The sequence below is a fragment of the Phaseolus vulgaris genome, chromosome 3, assembly GCF_000499845.2.
Source record: "Phaseolus vulgaris cultivar G19833 chromosome 3, P. vulgaris v2.0, whole genome shotgun sequence".
NCBI lineage: Eukaryota > Viridiplantae > Streptophyta > Magnoliopsida > Fabales > Fabaceae > Phaseolus > Phaseolus vulgaris.
In genome coordinates, this window is record NC_023757.2 from 31,378,644 (window position 1) to 31,390,939 (window position 12,296).

At 36.3% G+C, this 12,296-nt stretch overlaps 1 protein-coding gene across 2 annotated transcripts; it reads left to right on the forward strand.

The window, feature by feature from the left end:
* Positions 1-6,589: 6,589 nt before the first annotated feature.
* Positions 6,590-11,002, forward strand: LOC137807123 (uncharacterized). Of its 2 annotated transcripts, none has more exons than XM_068607584.1 (6): positions 6,590-7,847; positions 8,697-8,794; positions 9,270-9,294; positions 9,847-9,967; positions 10,052-10,186; positions 10,400-11,002. In XM_068607584.1, exons 1-6 carry the CDS (start codon positions 7,337-7,339, stop codon positions 10,602-10,604), a joined length of 1,095 nt encoding a protein of 364 aa, XP_068463685.1. In that variant the 5' UTR covers positions 6,590-7,336; the 3' UTR covers positions 10,605-11,002. The 2 variants fall into 2 exon arrangements, with proteins under 2 accessions (XP_068463685.1, XP_068463686.1); XM_068607585.1 differs by having other exon boundaries at positions 6,617-7,847; positions 10,698-11,002.
* Positions 11,003-12,296: the final 1,294 nt, after the last annotated feature.

Consider the following 12,296-nt stretch of genomic DNA (forward strand, 5'->3'; position numbering starts at 1 on the left):
ATATGTTTTGTTGATATTATAATTTATTTTCATTATTTATACTTATATGTTGTTATTAATAGTATAATTAAATATTTTTTAAATTGTTAAATAAATTTATGTAATATTTAATTTTGTATATTGTAAATTATAATAAAATACATGCATACGGGTATTTGAGTAAAATGCAAGAATCCTACATGAAATTTGTGTGAAGAATGAAAAAACACTTCACTTTCTCCCCCATCCATCCCCTCACTTTCAAAATCACTTAAACAAACACAAGATTTACCTTCACCCTCCTCATACATGGAAACAAATTATTGCATGTACAATAAGTCACAGTTGAGGACTAAGAAAATGAATGTTCATTTTTAGAACAACTTTTTAATCCCTGTAAACGACGTTAATGTTCCAACATTAACTCCGTTGAGATAACATAATTAAATAAGCTCAAAATCAACTAGCTATATGAATAGTCGCAAAGTCCAACCTAATACTAGTCATGAAAATACAACCCACTTCTAAGACACAACAAGATGTAACTAAAGCTAAAATTCAAATTGTACTGTCCCGATACTGCCATGAATTGGGTCGATTAGGTTTGCCAGGTATTGGGCCGATTGGGCCTAATAGGAATCAGGCTGAGGAGGCTTGATAGGAAGGAAAGGCAGGCCTAAGCCCAATCCGAAAGTCTTAGCGAAATAAACATCGTAAAACGGCTTCGCCAAATCTAATAAATACTCTGATTCGTTGGCGCAATATCCCTGATTATATCGCTTGAATACTCTGATTTACTTGCACAATATCCCTGGTTATATCGCTTAAAATACTCTGTTTTACTTGCACAATATCCCTAATTATATCACCTAAATACCCTGATTTGCTTGCACAAATGTTCCTGATTATGTTGCATAACTGCTTTGATTATATGACAGAAAATGTTCCGATATATTCAGATTTTAGGAAAGGTTACCATAATATGACACATTAATGCCCAAGAAAGCTAGGGTCCAAAGGTCAAGCCCATGAAGCCTTATAAATAGACGACCACCCCCAGGGAGTATCTCAACCTGCTTTTTTACATTATACTCACTAGATATACAAAATTTTATGCTCTTACTGACTTGAGCGTCGGAGTATAATCGCAGGAGGAGCCCCCATTCGTTCTCTAGAAGCTGATCTACTAAAGCTTGAAGGGAGGCCATCAGGAGCTCATCCGGATTCCGACCGACTTCTAGCCAGCGAGAACATTTGGCGCCCACCGTGGGGCCCGATAAAACAGTTTCCACAACCATTCCCGATATATCAGAAAGATACAAGTCATGAGGACCAGACAGACACCAGCACCTGAAGCCGAAGAGGTGGTCACATTACAATAGGTAATGGAGACAATGTGCATGTTACAACACGAGAACAAGGAGTCAAGAAGACAAGTTGAAGAGTTTCGAGCCGCTCAGGAACTCCTTCGGGAAGAATCTGCATCCAAACAACAAAGGTTGAGAGCCGAAGCCGAAGCCTCCAGACGATTGATGGAGGATGCCATTCAGGCACACGAGGGGCTGTAGAAAGTTAATGAGGATCTAAGGAGGACATTCCAAGGGAGGACAGATGCAGGACCCGCGGGCTGAGCTCTAGGGAGATGGCGGAGGGACCCCCGTCCTTTCTCTCAGGCCATTATGGAAGAACCAATTCCCCCGCACTACATGATGCCAAAAATGCCCGCTTTCTCAGGCTTGGAAGACCCCGAGACTCACCTCAAGGCCTTCCAAGCCCAAATGCTGATCTCAGGGGGCTCAGACGCCATCAGATGCAAAGTGCTTCAAGGCACCTTCACCAGGACAACCTTAAAGTGGTTCAGCGGTCTACTAGATGGAACCATCCAGTCGTTTCAAGAGTTTTCCCAGTTGTTCGGTGAACAATTCGCGGCCAATGTGGTGAAACCACCACGAATGGCTGACCTGTTCGATGTCAGGAAAAGGGAAGGTGAGCCGCTTAAAGAATATCTTAATCGTTTTTGTGAAATATCTGTATGCGTGCATAACCCGCAGGACAAGATGGTCATATGAAAGGGTTGCAGACGAATCCTTTCAACGACTCCCTACTCAGAGAGAGACCGATGTCAATGACGGAAATCAGGGAACGAGTCTCAGTTCACACAATAACTGAAGAGTCCATCCGTTGAAAGAAGTCGAGCGAACGACAGGATGAAGGGAGATACCAAGAGCGAATTCGAGAAGCTCAGTCGAGATCGACCGAGACAACTGTCAAGCGGTTAGATAATAGGTGGGGCCCCCCATCCCAGAAGATCGGTTCGCTAAAGCTTGAAGGTAGCTACTAGCGTCTCATCCAGTTGGCCGACCGAGTACTAGAAGGGAGACCAAAAAGAGCTCATCTAGTTGGCCGATTGAGTACCAGAAGGGAGACCAAGAAGAGCTCATCCGTAATCCGATCGGTTTTGAACAGGCGAGAACACGTTAGATGGGGGAATCATCCCGAGAACATGGAATGCTTTGAGGCTTCGCTTCTACTTCAGCTAAGTGTAATTTGTTCCCCATTTTTCAGGACGACACTATTTTCCCTTGAGTTTTTTGAAAATTTTCTCAAGAGGTTTTTAATGAGGTTGCACTTTAATAAAACTACAATTTTGAATACTTTGTTACATGCATCTGTGATTTCTGATATATTCTCGGACAACCATGTTCGATAAAAAACAACTCAGAACAGGGAGTTGTGACATACTCGGATGATCGAATCCGTTCAAAAATAACTCGGAACAGGGAGTTGTGACATACTCGGATGACCGAATCCGTTCCAAAACAACTCAAAACAGGGAGTTGTGACATACTTAGGTGACTGAATTCGATCAAAAGCAACTCAGAACAGGGAGTTGTGACATACTTGGATGACCGAATCCGATAAATAACAACTAGAACATGGAGTTGTGACATACTCGGATTACCGAATCTGATCAAAAACAACTCAAAACAGGGAGTTGTGACATACTCGGATGACCGAATCCGTTCAAAAACAACTCAGAACAGGGAGTTGTGACATACTCGGATGATCGAATCCGATCAAAAACAACTCAGAACAGGGAGTTGTGACATACTTGGATGACCGAATCTGATCATAAACAACTCAGAACATGGAGTTGTGACATACTCAGATTACCGAATCCGATCAAAAACAACTCAGAAAAAGGAGTTGTGATTTTCTTACACGATCGAATACGATCAAGAGTAACCCAGAATAGGGAGTTGTGATTTTATCACACGATCGAATACGATCAATAGTAACCCTGGATAGGGAGTCGTGATTTTATCACACGATCGAATACGATCGATAGAAACCCAGAATAGGGAGTCGTGATTTTATCACACGATCAAATACGATCAAGAGTAACCCGGAATAGGGAGTCGTGATTTTTCACACGATCAAATACGATCAAGAGTAACCCAGAATTGGGAGTCGTGATTTTATCACACGATCGAATACGATCAAGAGTAACCCACAATTGGGAGTCGTGATTTTATCACACGATCGAATATGATCAAGAGTAATCCAGAATAGGGAGTCGTGATTTTATCACACGGTCAAAACCCAAAAAGTAACAGCGTCTTCGGACCTAGGAGGCGGACCTGGTGACGTTCGAGTTGGAGTCTTTCGAATTTCTCTTACATAAAGCGCAACGACCAATTTTTTTTTAAAAAAAAGACACACACATATATATATATAGAGTCGCCATGGCTCAAAACGTCGAAAAGTTTACAATATGCAGATAAAACATTAAAGCAAAGGTTGAAGTACAAGGCAAAACGTCCTTGCAATTCAAAAAACAAAATACATTAAAAACGATCGAAAATCATACATCTTTAACAAGTTTGCCATCCACGACGGCATAAAGGATTCACGTCAGAAAAATCTATTTCGGGGTGAATAACGCAGGCCTGCTCCACGACAGCTTCAAAACCAACAACATACGATTTGGTTATATCATTCTTCAAAGATTCAGAGGTATTCACCCACTCAGCCTCCCTGCGGACGATCTTCCCTTTCAGCTCGTGGAAATCGTCCTCGCAGATCCTCACATCCTTTTCCAGCTTGTGAATCTAGAGAAACAAATCTGCCTTCTTCTGAGTCCAGCGACCCTCCTCGTTCCGAAGGTGGTCTATCTCCACAACCTCGGTCTGAAGGCGGTTGATCCCCGCCTAACGCTCGCCCACTTAGCGCTGAAGCATTCCGATCTGCTCCATATTTTTTTAAGTCTTAACATTTTCCATACTCACCAATGTAGTGACTCAGGCAAGAAAACCCTCGACATCGCCACCCAGGCATCACAGTGCTTGAAATGCGAAATTTCCCGCCCAAATATATGAAAAGAAAGGTACCGAACAGAAAGTAGCCCATAAAGGTTGGAGCTCAAGTCATTAAAGTATACTAGGTATTGGGTCGACGAAGCTTGCTAGGCCTTAGGCCGATGGTGATGACCTTTCCAGATGCTTCAAGCCTTTACGCCTCGCGAACTCTGCTCAAGGCTGGGGGGTTGTGTACCGTCTCGATACTGCCAAGAATTGGACCGATTGGACTCGTTAGGCATTGGGCCGATGGTGATGACCTGTCCAGATGCTCCAAGCCTTTACGCCTCGCGAACTCTGCTCAAGGCTGGGGGCTGTGTACCGTCCCGATACTGCCAGGAATTGGACCGATTGGACTCGTTAGGCATTGGGTCGATGGTGATGACTTGTCCAAATGCTCCAAGCCTTTACGCCTCGCGAACTCTACTTAAGGCTGGGGGGATGTGTACTGTCCTGATACTGTCAGGAATTGGGCCGATTAGGTTTGCCAGGTATTGGGTCGATTGGGCCTAATAGGAATCAGGCGAAGGAGGCTTGATAGGAAGGAAAGGCAAGGCTAAGCCCAATCCGAAAGTCTTAGCAAAATAAACATCGTAAAACGGCTTCGCCAAATCTAATAAATACTCTGATTCGTTGGCGCAATATCCCTGATTATATCACTTGAATACTCTGATTTACTTGCACAATATCCCTGATTATATCGCTTAAAATACTCTGATTTACTTGCACAACATCCCTAATTATATCACCTAAATACCCTGATTTGCTTGCACAAATGTTACTGATTATGTTGCATAACTGCTTTGATTATATGACAGAAAATGTTCCGATATATTTAGATTTTAGGAAAGGTTACCATAATATTACACATTAATGCCCGAGAAAGCTAGCGTCCAAAGGTCAAGCCCATGAAGCCTTATAAATAGACGACCACCCCCATGGAGTATCTCAACTTGCTTTTTTACATTATACTCACTAGATATATAGAATTTTATGCTCTTACTGACTTGAGCGTCAGAGTGTAATCGCAGGAGGAGCCCCCATTCGTTCTATAAAGCTTGAAGGGAGGCTTTCAGGAACTCATCTGGATTCCGACCGACTTCGAGTTGGCGAGAACACAAATAAAAGTCAAATTACCCAAAAATTGAGTTCATGAGTTGGGAGACTATGTACTACTATCTAGTACCAAAAGATACTAAAAAAATAATATTCACTTGGGATAATGGGCATTATCTACACAACTCGAACATAATCTTAAAATTTGACTTCGATTATCGTTGAATTCGACTTAATATTCGATAAAAATATAAATTAATTAGATATTTTCACAAGTCGAAAGAAGATAATTACTTATTTTATTACTTACATGTTTTTTTGAAAAATCTTCTACAAATAAATTATCACTCAAATTTCATTATCAAAACACAATAATCTTTCAACTAAGAGTTGAATCATCTTGCGCAACTCAAACATTCATCAGAAACAATTTCAATTCATCTTGAATAATAATAACATATATGCAAAATATATAGCATATTTTATCGGCTTTTAAAAGTGAGAAAAACATATATAACTTAAAATCTAGAGAGTTTATTTTTCACTTAATATTTAAATAAAAAATAAATTTAAATAACTCTTAATATCAATCTAGAAAATTTGTTTATGGTTATCAATAAAAAAAATTACCGTTTTAGTTATTGATAAAAAAGATTATGCTTAATTGGTTCCTAGACTTTACTATTTTCCTCTTATGTGTTTCATTAAATTTGTATATTTTAATTTTTTTTTCTCAATAACTTTTTTATTTTTTCTGGAAAATTTTATTTATTTTGATCCTTAATATCCTTTTAAGCGGTGAATTATTTTTCAAATATCAAGAATTAACACATTACTTATTTAAGAGAAACATTAATTAATATAATGCAATCCATAAGAATTTGCATTTTTTCTTTTACTTTTTTATTGGACAGTAAACGAAAAAGGAAGAAGAATTCTGAAAAGAATTTTGTATACCTATCTTCACTCTTTTCAGTTGAAAAGCAGAAGGAAAAAATAAAAAAAAGTTATAGAAAATTATTAATTAAAAGCCATAAACAAAATACATAGATCTGATGAGTATCATTTGGGACGTGCTTCGTGGACCCACTGCCTTGAATTGCCCAAACAATTTGCACCACAATAATGAGAGCCCAACCATATAAAATAAAACAAAAAAAAGTGAACAAAACAAACTTTTTCAGAAAATTAAATCTAAATGAAAAATAAAATAAAAAGTTGGTGGAAAATAAAGAGTGATGATGGCAACAGCACTCAAATTTTGTTGTTCCAAAAGAAGGAGACGAAAGGATAATCGAAAATGATGCCCTAATTTCCGTATAAACCACAATTAACTTTCCTCCTTTTTTCAACTTTCTCTTTAAATTATCCCTTCCATCATCCAGATATCAATCTGTTAGTCTTATATTCAGTGCATGATTTTTACCTGTTTCTGCATGTACAATGATTCTTTGTAACGTACAAAACCACACATTTGAATCTGAATAAGTATTAAAAAACACAGAGAGATTATAAGCAATCAAATCACCCATATGCAGAGGTTCTTCATTTCCTTCGTGCATATTAGTCCCTTCGAAGTTTCTTCATCTGGGTGTTTGTTTATTGGATCCGGGGCATTGTAAGATTTGATCTTTTCACGCATCATATGGTTATCGAACATCCCCATTTTATGGGTAATCGGGAATGGTTGCCTCGGGTTTCACAGTCCCATTTCTAGGGTTTATGTCGGTTGTGTATGGTGGATACCCTTTTGACTCCAAACGAGCTTGACCGCGAAAAGATTGGTTCTTGGTGATCGCAGTGTTCAATTCAATAAGTTCTGGGATCGATTCTTTTTCCGTGGGAATATTTTCTTTTTGGCTGTGAGATTTATCCGTTTAGTTTTTCTTTATTTTTTTTTTAATGGTGATGCTTGAATATCATAGCAAGATTCTGGTGTTATTATGTTTAGATTAAAGAATTGTGAAGGGCCTTTGCGGTTCTTGTATCAGCAAACTCGGCATCACCCTCACCGCAACAATCTTATGGCTTATTTAGTAGGTTTTGATCCTTGCTCCCACTTGAGCAGGGCCTTTTCGCCGTACCCTTCTCTTTCTTCTTCTGATCGTGGTTGCTACCTGCCTTTCCCTCTTCTCCATTATGCTAATGTCGGGGTTAGAAGAAGCATTGGTTTTGGTCGTAGAGGTTGTAGCTTTGATACTAGTTGTAGTTGTGGTGGTAATGGTGATAGGAAGTTTGTGAGGGCTAAGGCAAGGTCCCTTCGCTTTGCATCGAATCGTCGCCAGCCGATGTTGGCTGATCCGGAGCAAAGGAATTCTGTTAAGAGTGATGAATCTGATGCTACTTTGGTCAAGATTGATAATGGATCTATAAATGGAAGTGCTGTTAAACCCCCTTGTTTCAATGATCACCGATTGTCCCAGAAACTTGTTGTTGCTGTTGATGTTGATGAGGGTATGTATATAAATGCGCATGCATGTGGCACTCTTCTCATTATATTATGATGTTTCTTATAGTTTTATATATTGTCATTTAACTTATTCATATGAATTAAGTAGACTTAGAACAGAATCTTGAATATGTTCCAATCCTTTAAAAATTCAAGGAGTATTATTGCTTTGCTGGATATCTTTTCCTGTTTTTTTTTTTTTTAAATCTGTTTCAAATATAAACATATAATTGAAGATACAAAAGTCAAAATCCCCTCTCCAGGTGAATGAAATGGTCAGATTATATCTTGAATTTTTCAAAGATTCATGCATATCGCATGTGGGTTTGCTTGAGTCTAACTTGGTCAATATGTGGGTTGGAGCATTCTTTTCAGCATGCGATTCAGATAAAATAAAATATAAGAAAATTCTTTTTAGTATCCATTTGTTAAATAGAACTCATGAACTTGTTGGAAATTGTTTTAATTGTGCAGTGACCAGAGATTCTATAATAGAACATAAGGAAAGAACATTCTTTTGTCATTCATTGATCCCCTGTTTTAGGCTGTGTGATGATAACTGAAATATTCTTGTCTGACTCAGAGCATACTGAATTTTCACTTCTATATGCTTTTGGGCTGCTTGACTTTTGTATCATTGCTTGTGTGAATAAACTCGTGTCTTTATTTAATTAAATAATTGCCAACTCCAATTGTGATATAAGGAAATAGTAATGTACAACAGTTTGCAGTGTGATGGATTGCCTAAAATCATAAATATTCTCTTTTAAATAGAATCCATTGTAGACTGACTAATATGTATTTTGATTCTTGATTATCCACTTTGGTTCTGATGTTTTCCTCCATATAAACAGTATTAGGAAACTTCGTGTCAGCTCTCAACAAGTTCATTGCAGATCGATATTCATCAAATTATTCAGTTTCTGAATATCATGTGTACGAGTTTTGCAAGGTACTATTGGCTGCTTCAGTAATTCTATATTTTGATGATAAGTAATTGAAATTTACCAATTGTTTTCTTGGACAATTAAATATTAGTATTAAATTACGGCAAATTGAATGTTCTTTCGGAGACCCCTTTTTACTCCACCCCCATTCACCAGTCTTTTATATGATTATGTAGCTTTACAAGTGATTGCCAATTTTTGAGATTTGGCTTATTTGTGTTGCATTAGTTTTGTTTGCTGTTAATCCTTTGGAATGTAATGTTGTATACATCATAAAAAATGACAGGTCTGTTAGCTTGGGGCTTTAAAATTTGCAATTTGTTTTAGTTTCTTCTTCATTTTGTCAATGTACTATGGGTAGGGGGCTTCCCTTTTCATAATGAGATGGAGCATCAGTTCTTACAATCCCATTAGCCCCTTGTATTGCTGGGAATTTGTGTTTTTATGTGGAGTCTAATGCACCCTTCATTTCTGTTGCAGATATGGAATTGTTCACGTGATGAAGGTAATGAACCTTGTATTTGTCATATTTTCATATATCATTATGTGAATGGTTTTGTTATTCCATTTCTTATGAAAATATTTTGGACGTAAACCATTTTATTCTTATTTGATTTTCATCAAACTCGTGGATTGAAGTATCTCTTGTTTTGCAATCCAGGTGATCTTTCTTTAGTTTGGTTTCCCTGTAAATCTAATTACTAAATGCATCAAATTCTATTTGTTTTGCTTTCCTGATTAGCTTATTATTGAGGGGCAAGCCTAATTTGTAAATTGTAATGTGTAGTCATTGAACAACTTTCACGGGTTTTTAATGGTGAGACTAGCCAAATGTTTTTGCAATGTATTTCCATAAGGTTCCATGCTAAGGGCAACCTTCCAACCTTTTTTTGAAAGTAAAAAAATCTTTCGAATATTTTGGCTATTAAGCTTAAGCAAGCTTTTCAATCATTTTATCATGTTTCCAATGCAGAAATCTAATGGAGTATTTTTAACTTATTTTTTAATCCTTCCCGATGACTAATGGAGTGGTTGAAAATAATTTCTTGTTTTGCAGCTGATATCCGTGTTCATGAATTTTTTAAGACACCATATTTCAAGTCAGGGATCCACCCTCTTCCAGGTGCTCATACGGCTCTACAGAAGTTATCAAGATTTTGTAGCCTATCAGTTGTAACGTACGCTTTTGTATTGAATTTTTTTTCAACCTGTAAAGGAATCTTGGCATCATTGAATAACTATAGGTATTGTCATATGATCAGTTCACGGCAGAATGTGATTAAGGATCACACAATCGGGTGGATAGAGAAGAATTTTCCTGGACTGTTTCATGAGATTCACTTTGGTAACCACTTTGCTCTTGATGGTGTGTCAAGACCAAAGTCAGAAATTTGTAGGTAAGTCCCTTAATTCTGTTTAATGTTGAGCATGTTTCAGATTTAGATCCCATTATTTTCTACTTTCTTTCTTAGCATTAAATGTAGTTCATGTCCAAACTATAGAACTGCAAAAGCTGAAGAGAATTCCAACTCTTTTGCTCACTTAAAGCCAAAATATGATATTTCAATTGTTTGTTTAGTGATAGATTCCTGGTGCACTGCTATTGACAGGTCCTTAAATGCCAAGGTTCTTATTGATGATAACCCGCGATATGCCTTAGAGTGTGCTAATGTTGGAATTAGAGTCCTGCTTTTTGATTATGAAAATTCATATCCTTGGTGCAAGAGTGAATCTACCGAAGAGCACCCTCTGGTGACCAAAGTTAAGAACTGGGAAGAAGTGGAACAACAATTAATGTCATTGATTGCTTCTTAGTCTTTAAATCCTGCAACAAGAATTTGTGGAAAATCACCCTTTTTTACATCAAGTTCTGGACTATTTGTCTAAAACATCTTTATATATATATAGATATTCTTGAAGACGTGAACTCACTTGAAGTGGCTGCAAGGAGACCACCCAGAGGTAGTAGGTAGGCTGAAGGACAGGAATAGGATTTTCCCATTTTGAGCAACTTGAAGGAAGATTCATTTTGGTGGAAGCTATGGTGATTTTACCATACGTATAACCAGATCAAGATTTATTTGGACCCTCTATGAATGTTGGAGGGAAATCTAAATAATGTTTGTTATGCCACCCTACATTCAATCTTAACCATCAAATTCTATGATCTCTGATTTGATGATTATAAATGAAATAGAACTTTTCTTGTTTCACTGCTCTTTTGTCTCTGTTTGATTCATGGAAATCAAGCCCAAAAATGGTGAAACGTATAAAAGATTAATACAATATCTCTTCTATGTTTGTCAAGAGCAAAGAGTTACCTCTTAGTTTGGTTGTTTCTTCTTTCACCCCCAATTTCTTTTTCATGCTATGGGTTGTTGAAAAAAAATCTAGAATATTCATGTTTTAGATTTTCAGACCGTGAGATTTGGAAATATGTTTCTCATTAAATAATGCGAAATTGTTAGGATCTAGAAATATATTCTGAAGTTTTTGAAATTGTTCGGATATAATTTTTTTTGACATTGTTGAGATGTAGAAATATATTCTGAATTTTTGAATGGTGTAATTTAAAACATATTTTTATATTTATAATTAACGAAATATTTTTAATTGTGAAATCAAGAATGTATTTTCAGACTATTGAAACATATTTTGAAGTGTGTAATTTAAAATATGTTTTAATTTGGAATATATTTTTAGAAATGTATTTTATATAATCTAAAATATATTTTTATATTTGAAAATGTGTTCTAAGTTTAGAGTTTTAAAAAAAATTCTATAATCATTTATTTTGCTGATTAAATTTATCTAATATGAAAAAAAAAATCATAGACTGAACTTTAAAATATTCTTTTTCTACCTTGGTATAATTTTGAAATACGAATATGTAGACTCTGTCTGAAACATGTTAAAACATTTATAAAGTGGAAATATATTTTTAGTTTCTAAAGTTAATTTGGTTTTGGTCCTTTAATTTTTTAAAAATATTTTAGTCTTTTAAATTTGAACAAAAAAACTTTTTTTTTCAGGAAGCAGTGATGTGAATCACGTTAACAATTGTCACATGAAAATTAATATGATATGTTAGCATTATTAACCACCTTCTTGATCCCTTAAATTTGGATTAAAATTTACATTTCTCCTAAATTTAAAATCGATTTTTTAATCCTTTATTTTTTATTTTTAAAAAGTCTCATGTTTATAAGTAATGGTTTTAGTCTTCAAATTTCAAAACTATTTTTTACTCATTAATTTTGAAATAGCTTATTTTAATTTTTGTAGTTCATGTTATTTAAAAATTTGTTCATGTACTAATAGTGTGTGAGTGTGTCAGAGAGGAAGAGAAAGGCATAGGCAAAGCGGAATCAAAGAATTATTATTATATCACTAAAAGCCTTACTTTACAAAGAGAGGACAGTAGGTTTATATAGATATACAAGACGGTAAAAACAAATTCAAAAGGATAAAAAAAAATGAAAAATTGGATCCATGCCCAATGGATCA